Source organism: Rutilus rutilus, assembly GCF_951802725.1.
Source record: "Rutilus rutilus genome assembly, chromosome: 15".
Taxonomy (NCBI): domain Eukaryota; kingdom Metazoa; phylum Chordata; class Actinopteri; order Cypriniformes; family Leuciscidae; genus Rutilus; species Rutilus rutilus.
Genome location: NC_140220.1, coordinates 33,870,906 through 33,890,193, shown reverse-complemented (window position 1 = coordinate 33,890,193; position 19,288 = coordinate 33,870,906). Strand labels below are relative to the sequence as shown.

At 37.5% G+C, this 19,288-nt stretch overlaps 1 protein-coding gene across 5 annotated transcripts in view; it reads right to left on the bottom strand.

The window, feature by feature from the left end:
- Positions 1-2,450: 2,450 nt before the first annotated feature.
- The window catches only part of scml4 (Scm polycomb group protein like 4), a 32,408-nt gene continuing 15,570 nt past the window's right edge, over positions 2,451-19,288 (bottom strand). The window contains exons 1-9 of one of the 5 annotated variants that reach the window (XM_084433172.1): positions 19,097-19,193; positions 16,979-17,048; positions 16,360-16,586; positions 13,323-13,449; positions 8,506-8,706; positions 7,193-7,393; positions 5,917-6,123; positions 4,354-4,499; positions 2,451-3,609 (exon numbers count right to left, since the gene is read on the bottom strand). In XM_084433172.1, coding sequence (XP_084289298.1) covers positions 3,484-3,609; positions 4,354-4,499; positions 5,917-6,123; positions 7,193-7,393; positions 8,506-8,706; positions 13,323-13,449; positions 16,360-16,586; positions 16,979-17,000 — 1,257 coding nt within the window. In that variant the 5' untranslated portion in view covers positions 17,001-17,048; positions 19,097-19,193 and the 3' untranslated portion in view covers positions 2,451-3,483. Of the gene's footprint in view, positions 3,610-4,353; positions 4,500-5,916; positions 6,124-7,192; positions 7,394-8,505; positions 8,707-13,322; positions 13,450-16,359; positions 16,587-16,978; positions 17,049-19,096; positions 19,194-19,288 lie in introns of those variants that run through there. The other 4 variants (XM_084433171.1, XM_084433173.1, XM_084433169.1 and 1 more) reach the window with 4 other exon arrangements.

Genomic DNA, 19,288 nt, shown 5'->3' with positions numbered 1-19,288 from the left:
TGACAATGAATGACATGTTGCGGAGGCAAACGCAAACCTGACATATGAATGCACACAAAACGATCCAGAAGTGAACTGAAGAATAGATCATCCATAAAAAAAGCCCACTCATATTCCTGACACAAACACTGGTAATATCTTGACGGGAACATCGGAGCCGGTCAATGTCAGCAGAATATCTGTGCGAGGTCATAAACAGTCCAAAACATTATGAAAGATTGTTATGAAAGTGTCAAAGCTTCCTACATTTTAAGTGCAGCCATAAAAAAATAATGCTTGCAAACATGTTTAAAAGCTCAGTGCTGCTATTACTCAGTTAAAGGGCGTTTAAAACCAACAAGATACTCCCATTGTTTGAGTACATGAGTGGAAATAAAAAAATAAACAATAAAAAACGGTCTGCTTTTAAAGCTAATACAAGAGTTTGAACATCAGACATGGGTAATATATTTCTATAATCTTGGGTCTCTGTGTTAAAACCCAAACCCTTTTTGTTTATACCTTTGAACTTTTTCCAACCAATCAGAAGAGACGTAAAAAAATGAATACGCTTCTTTTCAAATCAGTAGATTCACTTATAAAGAGCCCTGACCTCTTAACGTAGCACCGGATTTAAGAGCTCACTGATTAATTCCCTTTTTTCTGGTGTCACTGTTTTTTATGATTCTCCTCTTACACATTTTTCATTTAGAAAGCTATTAAACCCAGGACAACTGGTGCTACAGAAAAAAAAAAAAAAAAAGATAAAAAGTGAGGGAAAAAAAACAGACCACTTAAACAGCCTCCCTGATGCAAAATTATAGACAACGATTCTGTACAGATGCAAGTCAGCATAGCAGTCGCTTTAAGAGGCAGATCGTACAACAATGAAGTCTAGCACAGCACAGCTGGTTACATGTTAAAGCTCTATGTGTTCATTGGATGATTGAATCTAAACTGTTTTTTTACATAATTTGCTCTTTTACTTTTGAAATTGTAAATTTAATCTGTGGCTACTACATAAATTATTATATTTACACATGGTTGCAGATACAGAAATGTTGTACACTTGGGTGTAATCCACTTTGGGAGATGTATGACATCATCAGGGCAGACTTAAAGGGATAGTTCATACAAAAATGAAAAAATTCTGTCATCATTTACTCATCGTTCCAAACCTGTATGACTTTATCTCTCGTGTGGACATGAAACGACATGAGGGTAAATGAAATATGACAGAATGTTCATTTTTGATGAACTATCCCTTTAGGTTCACCTGAAAAGCAATACAGTAATTCTGAATGCCATTTGTGCAAAAAAATTAAATTATATATTATATATATATATATATATATATATATTATATAAAAAGAAGAAAATAACAATAATAAAAAGGATAATAATAATAATAATAAAATAATTTCCTGAAATGCCTCAGGAGACTAAAATGACTCTTTTAACACATTTTTCACAAAAGAAAGCAAGCTGCAGTAATTGTTTGAAACCTAGCTCAAATGTAACTGTTAAAATAACATTAGATCAGAGAAGTACCTCTAAAGTACATCAGCTTGCGTGCACGTATACACTGTACATTTATGAACGAAAATCCACGTCTAATCCACAGTCAAAATGTTAGTGAAATAAAGACAATTTACACAACTTAAAAAAAAAATGGGTTGAAACATGCCTACAAAATTAGTGACAACGCTACAATAAAGTTCAGTTTGTTTCGATTTGTTAATGCATTAGGTATCGTGAACTAGCAATAAAAACATTTACAGCATTTATTAATCTAGGTTAATGGTATGTTCACCAAGGCTGCATTTATTTAATAACAGTAAAAACAGTAATATTGTGAAATATTTATTACCATTTAAAATAGGCGTTTTCTATTTTAATACATTTTAAAATGTTACTTATTCCTGTGATGGCAAAGCTGAATTGTCAGCATCGTTACAGCAGTCTTCAGTGTCACATGATCTTTCAGAAATCATTCTAATATGCTGATTAAAATTTTAAATTTAAAATTAAAATTAAAATTTTAAATTTAAATGTAAATTTAAATGTAAATGTAAATTAAAATTAAAAAATAAATTAAAAGCATTTCTTTTAATTATCAATGTTGGGGAAAAAAGTGCAGCTTAATATTTTTGTGGAAACATTGACTCTTTTTCAGGATTCTTTGATGAGTAGAAACTTACTAAAATGTATTTTAATTGATTTAAAAAAAAATAATAATAAAAAAAAATAATATATATATATATAATTTAAGTGTTTACTGTTGGATCAATTATGCATCCTTGAAGAATTTTGGACAGCAATATGTAGAAGTGATTATTAACCTAGACATAAGTATCATTATCAAAGTTCTAGATATCAGAATCAAAGTTCATTATACCCAATGTATTGAATATATTGAACCTTATTGTAAAGTGCTACGTATTTTGTAAGTAAATCACAAGTTGACATTTGTGTAATATCAGAGCAGCTTTTTAATATGAGGCCTCTGCTCCGAAAAGAGAGAAAAACAAGAAATTTTGGGACTGATGAGATTTTCAGTGTATTTGGTCCACAGTATGACATGTATAATACCAGTATAGTTGCTTTTAGTTAAACGTGACCTGCTGGTTGAGAAACAGCACCTGGTGTGCATTACTATGCTTGCAATGCACCATTTTTTACTGAAGCCTTGTAGTGCATCCTGTTTAGTTCTGACTCTGGTTGGCTGGGAGGCTTTCCAAAGACATGACTGGTGGTCCATTGCTGAATAGAGTTGCATTTGTGCCTGTTATTTGCTGGTTGCAAAGTGTAACTGTTCATAGTTGTACCCTGCCAAGACTGTGTGCACACTTGTACCGGTTTAGTCGAAAAGCACAATGCTGAATTCTGTTAGTAACTGATCTCCCAGGTTATCGGCCTTCGAAGTAGCTCTCCGCAAAATAAGAAGCTGAATGGTTCCTGGTTAGAACTGGGGGTGTCAAGTGTCACAGAGTTGCAGTGACTCCACTTCACCAGCAGGTGGCTGAAGTTCACAGGGTTTTAGTCACAGTCCATGGCTCTGTAAAAACGGGAGCGAGTTCGTCAGTGACCTAATACGTTTGTTACAACTCCGTCCATTTGAAGAAGGGTGATTTACAGTTATAATTCATCTGCACTCTCACTTGAGGATAAAAACTCAAATCCCAGAAAGCAGCTGAGATGACTTGCCTTTTGATTAGAGCAGTGTTCAGATATCAAGTAATCAATAAAACGCTTAAAATTAGAACAAGCAAATGTTCTGGTCAGTGAAATGTCCCAATATACAGGCAGACGAACCACACAAGTAAAAAAAACAATGGTCTGGTGCTTGTCCTTGAATGACCAAAGAATGGGCGATAAAAACGTCCAGTACTACAACAAATGAGTGAGAGTAAATACTGTGAGTGAATCCATCTGTGTGTGTGTGTGTGTGTGTGTGTGTGTGTGTGTGTGTGTGTGTGTGTGTGTGTAAGGTGCAGAGACCGGTCAGAACTTGTTCTGTTTTAGCTTGTCAATGTGGTAGCAGAGCTTGAGAGCCGGGCCCAGTTTGAGTCCCAGGTACTTCATGATCATGTCACTCTTCAGGAGAAGAAGAGCATCCCCATCAATCTCCTGAAGAAGTAAATCACAATGTCCACAACAGAATGCTTACAAGTACACATGAAACAATGTTTTACAGCGTTTAAGGATATTAGAATATTCTGAGTTGGAAAAACACATGCACAAAAATCTGGCCCCAAAAACTACATTAGATTTAACAGAGTGTTAGCAGTCCAGAGTTGAAGCAGAGCTTAACAACTAAAATGTTGATGAACTTTGCACAGAAGTAGTAATTGCAGAATGCTTTGGCTCCACTTGCTCTGACTTGAACTGCTCATTCTACCTGGATAACATTATAATAATCTCTATTTATATTATAATGATGATCTCCCCCTCTATTTCTTCACTTGTAGCAAATGTGGTGAACCTGCAGTGCTTTCCAATTACAATTCACATGATAAACCACACAACCACCAAACTCAGAGCACATACTGAGATGGATTGGACGTATTTCCATAATTAAATCACAGCCTTTTTTGCACTTTAATTGTGCGGCCCTATGTGGAAGATTTCATTAGATGGTGTTAAATTGCACTTTGCTTTTTGTTCTGTTTTAAATAAGCAAAGATTTGAAATCTTTTCCATTTAACATTCAGCTCAGGTGGTTATATCACCAATCATGTGACCTTGAATTGATCTGGTTTTCTAACTTGAGACTGAACTAATGTTACCTACACAGGGATTAGTTATCTGACAATATGTCCAACACATGGTGTTTGTTTGCCGCTTGTAAATAAATGTGTCAGTCAGACTCACATGTTTTCTGAAGAGATCCACGTGCGGGCCCAGCGCTTGAGGATCTGCATCTTTGATAAACCACACCACCTCATCCACGCTCCACCTGGAGGGATCCTTACTGGGTGGGGGCTTCGCCTCCCCTCCATCTGGGGATGGACTGTAGGCTAGACAGAGAGAAATCAGGTTCAGACAAGGCTAGGATTATCCTTCTTGGTTGAAGCTAGAAATATCACTAACACTTTCTATGAAGCCTGTATTTACAATGCATTTTAAGGGTATGCTTAATGCATTATAATACATGCACAAACAACCTTATAATATGTTATATATTTTAAGAGTACAAACGCATTATAAGGCAATATGTGTGCCTTGTAATGCATTAAGAATACCAGTTTGATGCATTATAAATACAGGCTTTATCTGGTGTTATAATGCATTATACTCTTAAAAGTTATAACCACAAATAGCCAAGTATTTTAATGTATTGTAACTATTGTTATGATTATTTATCAGATGATACAACACATTATAAAGTTGTTTATAAGGCATTATGCATACCCTTAAAATGCATTATAAATACAGGCTTCATAGGAAGGGTTACCAAAATGTCATATATGCAGTAAATGTGGTTCTTAACCTTTTTATACTATATTTTTTATAAAAATATAATGGGACGGGACGATTACCGGTTTCACTATAAACCACGATATATATATAAAAATATAATGGGACGGGACGATTACCGGTTTCACTATAAACCACGATAAAATGTACTGCCGGTTAGTATTATCATTTAAAATTGAATTATCATTAAAACCGTGTTTGATTATCGCGATTTTAATAACTCACTTAATAACAGGCTGACGCAGGCGCAGCGCGCAATGTTGTTGTTTTTTTATTCGAGAAGGAATGGCGGAAGGCAGATTAATGTTTTAAATCTTACATGATCACAAAAATATTATCAAACTCAGTAAACAATAAATCAACTCTGATTTCATTTTCAATACAATCGAAAACGGAGACGCAAGACGGCAAGTTGTATTTGAATGAAATGAGAGCGTCCGTTGTGATGCATGTGCGCCGTGTTATAATGCGTTGTTATTGACGACGGTCATTTTAAGGAAGGAAATGCCACAGAATATAATCTTGCTTTAAAAAAGTGCATAGAGCTGCTTGTTTTATTTGTTGTTTGTTGATTTTCAAATATAAAACTTGTTGAAATGTTTTCAGTGTGAGCATCAGTTATTTTTGAACACTTTCATCTCGTTTTAACAAAACCGTGACAATATTGATAATCACGATAATTTTGGTCACTATTATCGTGATATTAAATTTTCATACCGTCCCATCCCTAATATATTTGTTGTTTAAATAATTTGAAGTCATCTTGAGACCTCCTAGTGGGCTCCAACACCCCCTTACTTGAGAGCCATTGGTACTTTACATACCATTTAGTTTTCAGTTTTTTGATTATCTCTTGGTATCTTCTCACATACATCTCATTTGATTAACATGGTTTTAAAGTACTGCAGAAACTCTTTTTCTGCTTTATTGTATAAGTGTTAATTTCCTCTCTCTTACCACTTCTGTTTCCTTCCTGGAATGTGCTGGGACTGGCTGCCTGCCTGCACACACCTCCAGAGTAGACGGGGCCAGAACGAAAACCATATGCAGGTTTACTCGCCGTGTACGGTGAGGACATCGCTCCAAAAGCCGAGTCGCTGGGGTCAACAGAATAGCGCTTAGGGTCCATTGAGTCGCCATGGTAATCATCCACCATCGAGTCTGCTGCACAAAAGGAAAAGCAATTTAGGGAAAATAATGCATGTTAAGCATTTGGCTCAGGATAATTATTGCTTTTTTTGAGTGCAGATTGGCCTGTATGGATTCATCCAAACCAAATGATATACATATGCAAATGATAAGCAAACACATCTTTCTATGTGTTTCTGCATTAAAAAGCAAACATACAGAATGACTAGTGTAGTGCGATTCACCAAAGTGGAAATCTTAATTCATTAAGAAATTCATTCTTTTAATGAATTACACATTATGAGATTGTATTATTAGTCTCTTCACTGAATAAACTCTCTGAATACTTTGTCATGTCTGACTCAAAATGTTAGTTGATTATACAGACTGTTCATTATACTGACTATTTGTTCAATAAATTAAAAAAATATATATAAATTATTTTTTTAAACCTGAAGAATAAAAAAAATTAAATTAGTTCAAATTTAAAATTAAAATAATATTTTTAATGTAGTCAGAATGAATTATAGGTAGCTGGTAGACAATGAGATCACAGCCGTCTGTAGGAAACACTGATAAACATACAGTGTTGAGGAACGTAGGCTCCCCCTGGAGTGGGTTTTCCTCTCTTAACCACGGTTAACCATTGACATGGGATTAAGTCACAACACAACCTTTGCCTATGTAGCTGAGCGCTGTGATATTGTGTCATACTGAAGTTAATGCTCTAATCTCTAGAGCTCCCAAACCACATTCATGGGGGGAAAAGAGAGAGAGAGAGAGAGAGAGAGAGAGGTGGAGCCAGCAACACTCAAACCACAGGCCACTCACAGAGGCACTCAACCTTTCACTGCCACTTAAACAGCTCAGCTTGCACTAAAGGCCTCCTCTGCATTTTCAGAAGGGCAAATTGGACAGAGACAGAAACGAGTGCAGATCCAAATCAAACAGCCAAATTACAAAACATCCAAACCAAAAATTGACAAAAACAAGAATTGTCTAATATAGAAAAGTTCACTTCAACTGCAGGCTGTGTAGATATAGACGGAAACACAGCTCAAGTATTTAAAACAGGGTAGAATAACAGAGCTTGATGAGCACGCACTTGACTTGGGCTGTCCGTCTGAGTGCTTTTCAGCGTGGAATGAGGAAGAGGAGGAGGGAGACGATGAAGGAGCGATGGGCTGGTCACTGAAGAGGTTCTCGCACATCAGGCTTCGGCACAACTTCTTGAGGAAGCGGAGAACATAGCCTACGCTGTTGACCACTGGCAAACTCAACAGATGCTGTTTACCATCAAAGGTGGCTGATGAGGAGAAAGAAAGAGTGTTTAAACTCAAGTAAATTGCACACTGTTGTAAATGGCGTTACAGTAAATACGAAAATACGGAATTCTCCCACGTTAAAAAATAAATCCGACCTCACGTTGCGTCAATCACGTTTACATACTGCCTCCGAAACTTTCGTCCATCATGAAAAATTCGGATCGGGTTCGTTTTTCGCATCCGTAGCAAGACTTTTGAGCGGTGTTTTGACAAATCAGAGCCACCGAATGACGAATATGAAAAACCGCATACGAATATTTCAGACTCCGTGTGCAAGGACCGTAGGACTTTATTTTGCAGTGTCTGTGTTATCCGCATTACATGCTCCTATAAATGGTCAATGGCTGATGCTGACACCAGATATAATGCTAATATATATATATATATATATATATATATATATATATATATATATAAATAAACATTTGAAATAATATGCACCACAATTGCTGAAATTAAATTTAAACTTAAACTTAAACATGAAAACAGAAAATGTGGTAAAGACGACAGTACCTGTAGATTACGTTACTGTTACAAAAACAAAATGTAACTTCTGATAATTAGCCAAGTGGGCATAGTTAATGGCCGATGACGATGACCTCAAAATGGCCAAATATTGACAGATTAATCTGATCTGGAGGATATCTGTCAATCACACGTTTCTATTAATTGAAATTGCACAATTACAAGTAGATTGACAAAATAATTATACAGCAAGTATAATTCCGTAATATTTCTCAGTGCTCACTTCTATACACATACATACACATACACGTGCGTGCGTGCGTGCGTATACATGTACCTTTACAGTATATTTAAAAATGTCCCATAAACCAGCACTAACTTTGTGCTAGATCATTACTTTGTAAATTGTACACTACAATTTAAAATAAAACAATTAATTCAATTAACCATGAATTTTCAGTTGCAGAATTATTCCAGTCTTCAGTGTCACATGATCTTTCAGAAATCATTCTAATATGCTGATTTGCTGCTCAAACTAGTAGTGCAACAGTAGTGCATATATGTATATACAGAAGCCAGAATGAGAATCAGAATGGAGGCACGCATTAGGGTGGCTATGCAAATGAACCTGAGATCTTTTCTCCTCCGTAGCCCTCTGTAAGCAAGGTGAAGACGGCTTTCTGTTGAAACGCGCTGTCGATGCAGCCCTGTACCGCCTGCTGCAGCACCACGGAGGGCCTGGCGGGACCCAGGTGATCCGGCAGCTGCAGCACCTTCTGCCTGTCCAGGTTAGGACCCGTGTTCACCTGCTTATTCACGTAGATACACACTGGAATAAAAAGGACAGAGAGAGAGATTTTAAAATTAGCATTAGCTGCTTTCAGCATGCATTTTTAACGGAATAAGCACAATATGAAACTGCTGGATTTGCTTTTTTTTTCTCAGTTCATGTTATGGTCTGACTAAGTCTTGGAAAGCTAATGGAGGGTAATTCGTTGGTTTTGAGATTTTTTTGGTATTATGTACTGAAAATATAAGTTTATACTGTTTGCTTAAAGGAATAGTTTAGTTAAAAATGAAAATTCTGTCATCATTTACTCACCCTCAAGTTGTCGAGTAACATGTCGGTAACCAGACGGTTGATGTACCCCATTGACTACCATAGTAGGAAATACTATGTAAGTCAATGGGGTCCATCAACTGTTTGGTTACCGACATTCTTCAAAATATCTTCTTTAGTGTTCAGCAGAAGAAAGAAATTGATTCAGGTTTAAAACAACTTGAGGGCGAGTAAATTATGACAGAATTTTCATTTTTAAGTGAACCATTCCTTTAAGTTAATAAGTAATTTTAAAAGCAAAGCAAAATCAATAGCACTAACAGAATCACCACCGTATTCAAAAAATTAATCCATGATCTGTAAAGACAATGCCAACATGTAATTGTACACACACACACACACACATTGGCACACAGTGCACGTCTTCCTTATTGACACTACAAAATGGCTTGTGGTATTTGTCAAGGAATCTTCAAACATTTGAGGGCACATTTATAGATCGTTTCGTCATGAGACCCAAGAGACGAGCAATGAAAGAAAGAGAGGGCAACAAAGGAGAAACAACATAGAAATAAAAAAATAAAAAAAACTCAGTGCTTGTGACAGCTTAGGGTGCTTCAGTCATGTGCTATGTACTGTGCATTTCAGTAATTGCAAACCTCATATAAACATGTATAAAAAAATGCTCCTCTTCTTAAAATAATGCCATTAAACTAGACCGCATACTGTAAATCACACCTAAAAAGCATCTGTGGTTTTATGAGCCATCCAGAGCCAATAATGTTTTGATTACCCTAAAAAACAACAACCCTTTATTAATAGGAAACATTTCCAATTCTATGCATTTATTTATCCCAAGTGACTTACGAATATCAACGTTTAATATCAACAACAACAATACAGGTACATAACAGAAATAAAAAGAGTGAGTGAGTGAGTGAGAGAGAGAGAGAGAGAGAGAGAGAGAGAGAGAGAGAGAGAGAGAGAGAGAGAGAGAGAGAGAGAGAGAGAGAGAGAGAGAGAGAGAGAGAGAGAGAGAGAGAGAGAGAGAGAGAGAGAGAGAGAGAGAGAGAGAGAGAGAGAGAGAGAGTGTGAGTGTGTGTGTGTGGGAATCCACCAATCACTCGTCCCCCTCCCATTTCCTCCCACACAATCTGTCCCCACTGACTTCCCTCGCTCGTCTGCAGCATGAGGATGCCTTAATCTGACAGATTGCCCTGCTAAGGGATTTCCTTCAGCGTCTGTCATCTAGAAGCACCATGACCAGGAATCAGACACACACACACAGACACACACACACACACACACACAGACACACCTAAAATAATCTCAAGAAGTAGCCTGTGCTATGTTTGAGAATGTGTAACAGGATAAAGTCAATGAACAGCAAGTGTACAGAGTACAGAGATAACACACAAAGTCTTAAAATAGATAACCAATAGCAAGATTACTGACATGCCAGACGTGTAGGCTTAACGACGGTGAAAATGAACCACCCTCAGGAAAGGCAATATAATTTAATTGCAAGCAGTCATATACAAACACGTTTTCCGAATAAAACAAAACACCAAAGCTGTTAACAATGACCTGAGGTCATTAAGGTCATGACCTCGACAACAACTCCCTCGGCAACACCCTCACATCGGAACGCAGGTTTGCGAGCAGCACCGAGATGCGTTGTCAAATTTCTCTCTTAAAAGAATTGAAGACAAAACGCTGCTGTCAAACATATCATGAAGGCAAATGACCCTGAACAAAATGAACATGGTTGTTGAAATATAGGAGAGGGACCAAAAAGAGAGCATGACTTTTCCATTGCAAAAAGAATTAAAGTCTAGAAACCTGGTGGGCAGACAAAAGCCTCTTGTTCAGCAACGACTCCCTACAGCAAACGGATTAAGCTTTGAGAACTCAAGATGGAGTTCAGCCATACGTCACAACTTCTCATGTTTAAAGTAGACCTTGAACAGCATTGAGATGCAGTCCGCATTCATTTTGAATGGCATAATTGAAAAGTACACATGCTAGTACAGGTGTGATGTGAATTCATTCTAAGCTCATATTTTAAAAATAGTACGATTTTTTTTATTCCATTAAAAAGGCAATATAGCAGAACAGCACTGATCTCTCCATTGTAATGAAGAGATAAATTGGATGATAATGCCTCTAAGGCTAGAGCAGTCAGGTTCCTCAATAATGTCCCTTGAGACTTTCACACCTATTAACCTTTGAAATAAGAGATGTAACTACTCCCTTCTCTCCGTTCCCTTTCCTTCTAGTCATGGATGTTATTGCCAAACTGGATGAGCAGCCCGTATGGACTGAAGGGTCCTGACCCCAAAGATTAAGTGTGTCTAAGCCTATGCCGTATGAAATCTTTACTGGCTACATTCACACATACTGAGTTTAGGACTGACAGATCTATTATTATATAAGTCTTATATAATATTATTATTATAAGTCTTATCACAAATGACACAACAATGTTTGCATGCTTAATTTGTACTTGCACAGATTTGTATATGGTTACAAAATATTTATTTTCCAAATAAATGCTGTTCTTCACAATCACTGATCACAATTTGCAACAGTTTTCAACATTAATACTGATAAGAAATGTTTCTTGAGCACCAAATCAGCATATTATAGCATATTAAAGGGATAGTTCACCCAAAAATGAAAATTAGCCCATGATTTACTCACCCTGAAGCCATCTTAGGTGTATATGACATTCTTCTTTCAGACGAATACAATCAGAGTTATATTAAAAAATGTCCTGGCTCTTCCAAGCTTTATAATGGGAGTGAATGGGTTTATGTCTTTGGAAGTCCATCAAAGCGCATCCATCCCTGATTAAAGTGCTCCACGCGGCCCAGGCCCAGGTTAATAAAGGCCTTCTGAAGTGAAGCGATGCGTTCGTGTAAGAAAAATATCCATATTTAAAACTTTATCGACTAAAATAACTAGCTTCCGGCAGACGACCTACGCAAGTCGACTTACGCCAAAAGAGTAACACTTGACGACGTATGACGTATGACGTAGGATGTAGGAGTAGCGTAAGCTTTGACGCCTCTCGTGGTTCAAACAAACAGGGCTGGCCAACCACGTTAGTCCGTTAGTACGGCCGTCTGCCGGAAGCTAGTTATATTAGTTGATAAAGTTTTAAATATAGATTTTTTTCTTACACAAGCACTTTTATCATGAATGGATGCGCTTTGATGGACTTCCAAAGACATACACCCTTTCACTCCCATTATAAAGCTTGGAAGAGCCAGGACTCAATAACTCTGATTGTCTTCGTCTGAAGGAAGAATGTCATATACACCTAGGATGGCTTCAGGGTGAGTAAATCATGGGCTAATTTTCATTTTTGGGTGAACTATCCCTTTAAGCTCTGCCATCGCAGGAATAAATCACATTTTTAAAATACGTTTAATAATAAAACGTATTATTATTTACGTTTAAATAGTAAAAAAAACTATTATTTTAAATTGTAAGAATATTTCACAATATTACTGTATTGTTTTGAATCTAATAAATGTAGCTTCTTTCAAACACTTAAAAACATCTCACAATCTCAAACTTTTGACTGGTAGTGTATAATATGGAAATACATTTCTTCAATAAATTCAATAGGAGTATTGAATTTTAAAGAACTTTCTATCAGATAAGAAAAGGACGGAGAATGAGTACAAATGAAACCAAACAGGCAAAACATTTTCCATTGGAATAGATGTTGTCTATTTGGATAGCTCCCCCAAAATAGTTAGTCAATAGATAGGTCTGTCATCATTTACTCACCCTCAAGTTGTCCCAAATATGTATGAGTTTCTTCTGTTGAACACAAAAGAAAATATTTTGAAGAATGTTGGAAACCAAACAGCTGATGGACCACATTTTTAATGGAAGTCAATGGGGTCCATCAACTGTTTGTTAACCATATTCTTCAAAATATCTTTTGTGTTCAGCAGAAGAAATACATTTCTATAGGTTTGGAACAACTTGATGGAGAGAAAATGTTAATTTTTGAAAAACTATTACTTTAAATAAGATAAGGAAATATATCTGGTCTTGTTATAAAGACAGTGTTGGTGGTCTTCTCTCACCCCTGAGACGCACATCCCATCATATCATTTTGATAAAAAATAAAAAAAACAGCTATCATAATTCCGATATAAATGGGTAGAGTTACAGTCCCTACTGGCCACTAAAAAAAGAATGAGACAGTCATAATGTGACTCCTCTGAGGACAGTGATTCTCTAATGCTCACATTTTATTATTCCCTTAATAGTTAGACCTGGTTACTAGTTTCTGGGATTGGCACGGCAATACTTCAGACTGTAGATAGTGAAACTGGTAATCTACGGATGTGTGTGTCCGTTACCTGTGAGGACCTGCGGGGTGGCTGAGTGGGGGATAGTAGCAGCGTCCTGGGGGATTGAGCTCATGTCTGGCTCTGGGGTGCTGCTGGGAGGAGAGATAGCCAGGGGCGTCATCAAGCGAGACTTCAGCTGGAAAAAAATTTATATTTATTATTATTATTATTATTATTATTATTATTATTATATAATTGATTAATACAAATATATTAAGATATGTATAAAATATATATTTATGCCATGTCATATTTTATATTATGTTTTATTACAACTACAAATACAATAAAGTAAACTAACAATTACGATAACAAACTATATCTGATATACACTGATGAGCCAGAACATTATGATCAGTCACAAGTGAATATCGTTGATCATCTCCTAACAGGTCCACTTATTAAGGTCTGGGTAGATTAGATGGCAAGCAAACAATCAGTTCTAACAATCGATGTGTTGGATCGGATGCAGGAGAAATGGGCAGGAATGAAGATCTAAGCGACTTTTACGAGGGCCAAATGATGACAGAATTTAATAGCAGTACATTTACTTTCCTGCATCCTAGCTCAAAATCAATGCTTTACTGTCAAGTGCATTTCTTTGTGACAAAAATGCAATATTAAAAGGTGATTAATAGGTGATTATCTGCAGTAAAAAAAAAAAAAAGTGTTATGCTGGTTGAAAGGCTTCTCCTATCCTGATAGCAATCACTCTGAATGTATTTTTATAAATATATGTCTGTGGAAGGTGACCATTAAATGTTCAATCGTTGCGTTCGGTCCGAACGATGTGTTCCCTGTCGGTCAATGTGTGTTTGCGTACCACTGCGCAGGCCGTTCACGCAGATGCAAGTCATCAGCGCGTTCACGTACGCTGTGCAGATAGAGCGAGAATGGCCTAACTTTCCTTCTGAACCGACAACAAGTGGCGCTGGCAAAGGATCTACGATCTATCTATCTTACTCGGAGCCAAACAGACTCTTCATTGTGGAAACCCTGTCATGCAAGAAACATTATTACACACGGACAAGTTTTGCTAGCTAAACTAAACGAAAATATTCTGTTTTTAAGAATTTGTTTTACGTTTGGTATTGTAGTGTTACTAACTGTACTAATAAAGTTTTCTCACCGGTGAATGACACATGATATTGGTATTACAGTAACGTTGTCTCCGGTCTTCTTGGCTGTGCGCGTTCATGCTTTCAGGAGGCGTGGCTTCGGACGGCGATTTGCAGGGAGGGTGGGACGTACGCTTTTAGTGCTATCAGTGCTAAAGTTAGCATTTTCCCAGATGTCCTACAGCACCTTTAAACGTACAGTATGGAATTTTTCACCGCTAGGGGTCGCTAACCTCTTTACAATAACAAAGGCGTAGTTTGATGACGCAACATTTGCAAAGAATTATGGATCTTGTCGTCAACGTCAAGCCGACCGATCTAATAATGTTTATGGATGAGTGAATACATCGATGCTTTTATCATGACTGTGATATGAAGCAGGTCGGGATTGCTAAGAGACAGCGATCAGCTCCACACGCGACGCGAGTCCCGCGGATATAAAAGGAATAAGGACATTTCATTCTACCGAACTACACGCAAGTGCAGAATTACAACTCACAGGTCAGTTTATTAGACAAATTAAACTTGTGAGGTAACGCAGCGCTATTTCACTTAGTCTAACATTACACTAGCACACTAAACTGCATTTGAATGTGTTGAAATGTATGTGTTAGTTTGTCTGTATGAGACTAGCAGTAAGCTAGATCAACATTAGAATAACATACAGATCATATTCTAACATTTTATCATTGTTGAACTATATAACATTGATTAGTTTTATGTAAATGTGCTCACCTGTTTAATAAAGTACATGTAGGAGCGGTCGAAGTCTCGGACGTGGAGCTCTCGTTTATATACTGTCTATGGGAGCTCTAGGCATCTCGAAAACACCGCACTGATATTGATTCTCGTTTTAGTTCTCCTTTTTTATCCAAAGTCTGCTTGCCATGGTCCATAATGTTTGAACGAAACAACAACAGCGTGCAAATAGACATTGCGAACTACACAGTTGTCCACGTCAGTCGCCTTGGTTACTATCAGAGGGCTCTGGTTGCTATGGCAGTACGAGCGGAAACCAGGGACAACGCGGATATGACGCCATTGATGGCGACAAAACGGAAATAAAGAAACGGGACGTGTCTTCGAATTAAATTACAAATTTCTCCTGGTTTGAAAGTTGTTGGAAACAGTCGGGATAATGTAAGTACACAACTAAAACAACTATATAACATAGATATAGTGATTTTTGCTATTTTTCAAGCAAAAAAAAGTTACATATTGTGCCTTTAAGTTTGCTTAACTGCATTGTATAATAAATCTATAATATCTATTATTATTTGTTTCTGTGCTGTTTTATTGTATTCATTCAGCAAAACATTCCCAGATGGGCTGGATTTGTCCAGGGCCGAATTTTAGCCCCAGTCCAGCCCTGCCACAGGACAACTTCAGGGGTTCTTGCAAAGTCCACGCCCCGGTGTTTTGGCCGCACGCAGAAGACCAACAGCATATCAGGCAGGTGGTCATAATGTTTTGGCTCATCAGTGTACATCCGGTAGAAAATGTCTTTTTTATTTGAAAGTCTTGCAAGGATGTTTACTGCAAATCTCCTAACATGCACACACATTGTGGTAGCGTGTAGCTCTTTAAATCAGCAGCAGAGACATTATGAGGCCTGTGCTCAGGCACACGGCTAAAAATAACTCCGCAGCAGCAGACTGCAGATACATCAGTCAAAGAACAACCACCTTGTCCCCTCCTTCTCTCACAGTCAACATCAGACGGGCCTACCTATATACAAACACACACAAGACATTACTCTGCTCCTCTAGCTACAATAAGCGTTATACACACGCACCAGTATGCATTTAAATGCACCACTTGATGACATTTATGCAATTGGCAGACACTTTTGAACTATGGATAGGCCTTATATATTTGTGGCCTACACATATTTAAATGAACACACAAACACTCTGATGTTTACTGACCTTAAAGCCAGGCTTCCTTCCTCTTTTCTTAGGCACTTTGATGGGTGGGAGGGATTCTGGATAGCGACTCTGATATTCCGGGTGCCTCTTCAGGGGTGGGCGACCCCTCTTGCGACCTGGAACTTTTCCACTTGGGGGCGGGAGGAACGAAGGGCTAATGGCCCCAGGTGATTGCATCTCTCCGCCTCCTGACTGAACTGACGCAGCAGCAGGAATACTCATCAGACCTGAGAGAACACCACAATGTCAATGTCAGAATGTTGCATTTACAGTGATATTTAATCATTTTTAATACTGTATGCTGAATATTTTTCTTGATTGAATGTAAACATATTGATGTGTGTACTGTTTCGACTGCATAATGTGATGGAGATTTTTCCTTTTAAAAATACTTTAAATTGTATACTATGTCTTCTATGTGAACTTTCTGGTTTGGGTTTCATTGGATAATTCAAAAGTTATAAACAGCAACAAAAGACACAAACCACAACTTTTGTAATTCCCAACCATCAATTCATCTTGTAACTCTCCAGCTCACTCACCAACTACAACAAGCACACACACACACACACACACACACACATATGTGTAGTCAGTAAGAAATTTTGGGCTCCCAGACCTTTTGACCAATGAATTTCCATGACTTTTCATTCGTCAGTCATTCGTGATTACTGGATAATTTTAGTAATCTGAAAGAAAAAAAATAAAATAATATAATATAGCAGTTTTAGCTGATGAAAATTTTTGAAAAGAATAAGACATCAAAAATAGTAAAAGAAACGAAAATGGAAAATACAGTCCTGTTCCGCATGTACATACTATATACTTATTATAATAACTGGTTAATAAATAGGTACTAACCCTGAGCCTACACCTTAACCTAACCTTAAAGGAATGGTTCACTTAAAAATGAAAATTCTGTCATCATTTACTCGCCCTCAAGTTGTTTCAAACCTGTAAGTATTTCTTTCTTCTGCTGAACACTAAAGAAGATATTTTGAAGAATGTCGGTAACCAAACAGTTGACGGACCCCAAGTCAACGGGGTACATCGACTGTCTGGTTACCGACATTCTTCAAAATATCTTTTCATGTCTAGAAATCACAATTTTAACATTCCCTGATATATATATTACATGTTTTCAATGACCACGAGAACCCTGCAAATTGCCATTTAACTTAATTCACAGAAAATAAACATCAAACCAACCAAAACCAAAAACAGTTTGTTTGAACTCAAATGACGGTCGATGCTTTAACACACTGATTTTGAGAAAGCAAAACTAACAAAACGCTAGAAGTTTAACTCAAACACATGACCACGGCCTAAACGCTGCAACTTGTAGTTCAACCTGCAAAGCTGCGGTTCTTGGAAACATCACTAGTATAAATAAATATATATAAAATATATTTTTTTTTTTGTAAAAACCACACGTTCTGACCATAATTACACAAAGGAACTTTTATAGTCATTGGATAAATAGCGGAAAAACATGCTCAAAACATACAGATATGAAATTCTCAGCAAACTGGGCAGGAAATATATGAAGCACAAAAGCTGTGAGGTGGCTTACACTGTGCAGAGGGTGGAAGAAACAGACACGGTGCCACATAAAAGCATCTTCACTATCCTCTGCTCTTCCAACTCTCTCTCTCTCTCCGTCAGTCCCCCTCCCCCAGCCCTCATTCACTCTCATCCCCTCCCCCTCCAGCTGTGGCGCCTGGCCTCAAGATCAGCCCTGACAGACGGCTTCCCCTGCTCTCATCCAACCTTTTTAACTAAGTATTCCCTGGAACTCTGTAGGACCTGGACCTTTTGAGGTGAAATGAATTATTATGATTTAATTACGATTTCCTGGAAAAAGAAACTCGTAAGACACATTGTATCTCTACCTACAATTAAAACAATGATAATAAAATAAAATAAAAATCAGGTTAATCAATTATTGGTATTTTTACTTTATTTTATATCCATCATGCTGCATTATAATCTTCTGTAATCGAATAGACAGAACACACTACTTTCAAATTCAGGGTTGTTTTTTTTTTTGCAAATAAATATGCTTTGCAATGTGTGAAGTGCATTCGCTGTATAGTGTGCACACAGACAATAGACAGTTTGAAGCTCGGCTGTTAAAGCAGAGGTAATAAGAAAGACATGAATCTGCATCTGCTTTTCCAAGATAAATATGCATAAGACTAAATGAGGAATAGAGTGAATACTTTATAAGAATAAAGTTATTTGCCCAAAGCATCAGGTAACATGTCATGTGACATATTATGCCGAAATATAAAGAAATGGGTCATTTTAATAACTATTATTTGTCTACAAGATAAATAGGGATGACCCTGATTCAAAGTTATTTTCCTAGCCACTTTCTAAACATCAGATTATTTCCGCTCACCTGCTCTCTCTCTCTCTCTCTCTCTCCCCATGCATCAGACAGGCCATGCGTAATTACATTAATCTATTTCTCGAGCACTGTGGATTCCTACAGATGCATAAATCCATTCTAATTCCGATGAATTTATGAACCGGTGCACAGCAAACCGTTCAGAAAGCAGAGCGAGCGCGCGCCATTAAAAATAGAGCGTCAAAAATAGAGCACCGTTCCTCATGCGCGTGTTCATGTTTACGAGCCGTGTTGCATTGCGCGAGGTCTTCCTTCCTTATTTCCTAATCTCACCGCGAAATCAGCGGCACGCAAACGCATTTTTTTTAATGTATGAGCACTCACCGACCACTCAGCTCTGGAGCGGATTCGTTATCAGCAATGTCAAGAATAGCGTATCGAGCGCGCTTCCACAGACAGACCGGCCGCTTCTGAAACCCCCGCGCGCTCTCGATACCACCGCGCGCTCCGCAGTCGCTACCTCGTCCCATTTCTGTCGTCATGGCAACTGGGCGCCTAACATCCTCCCTTTGCCAT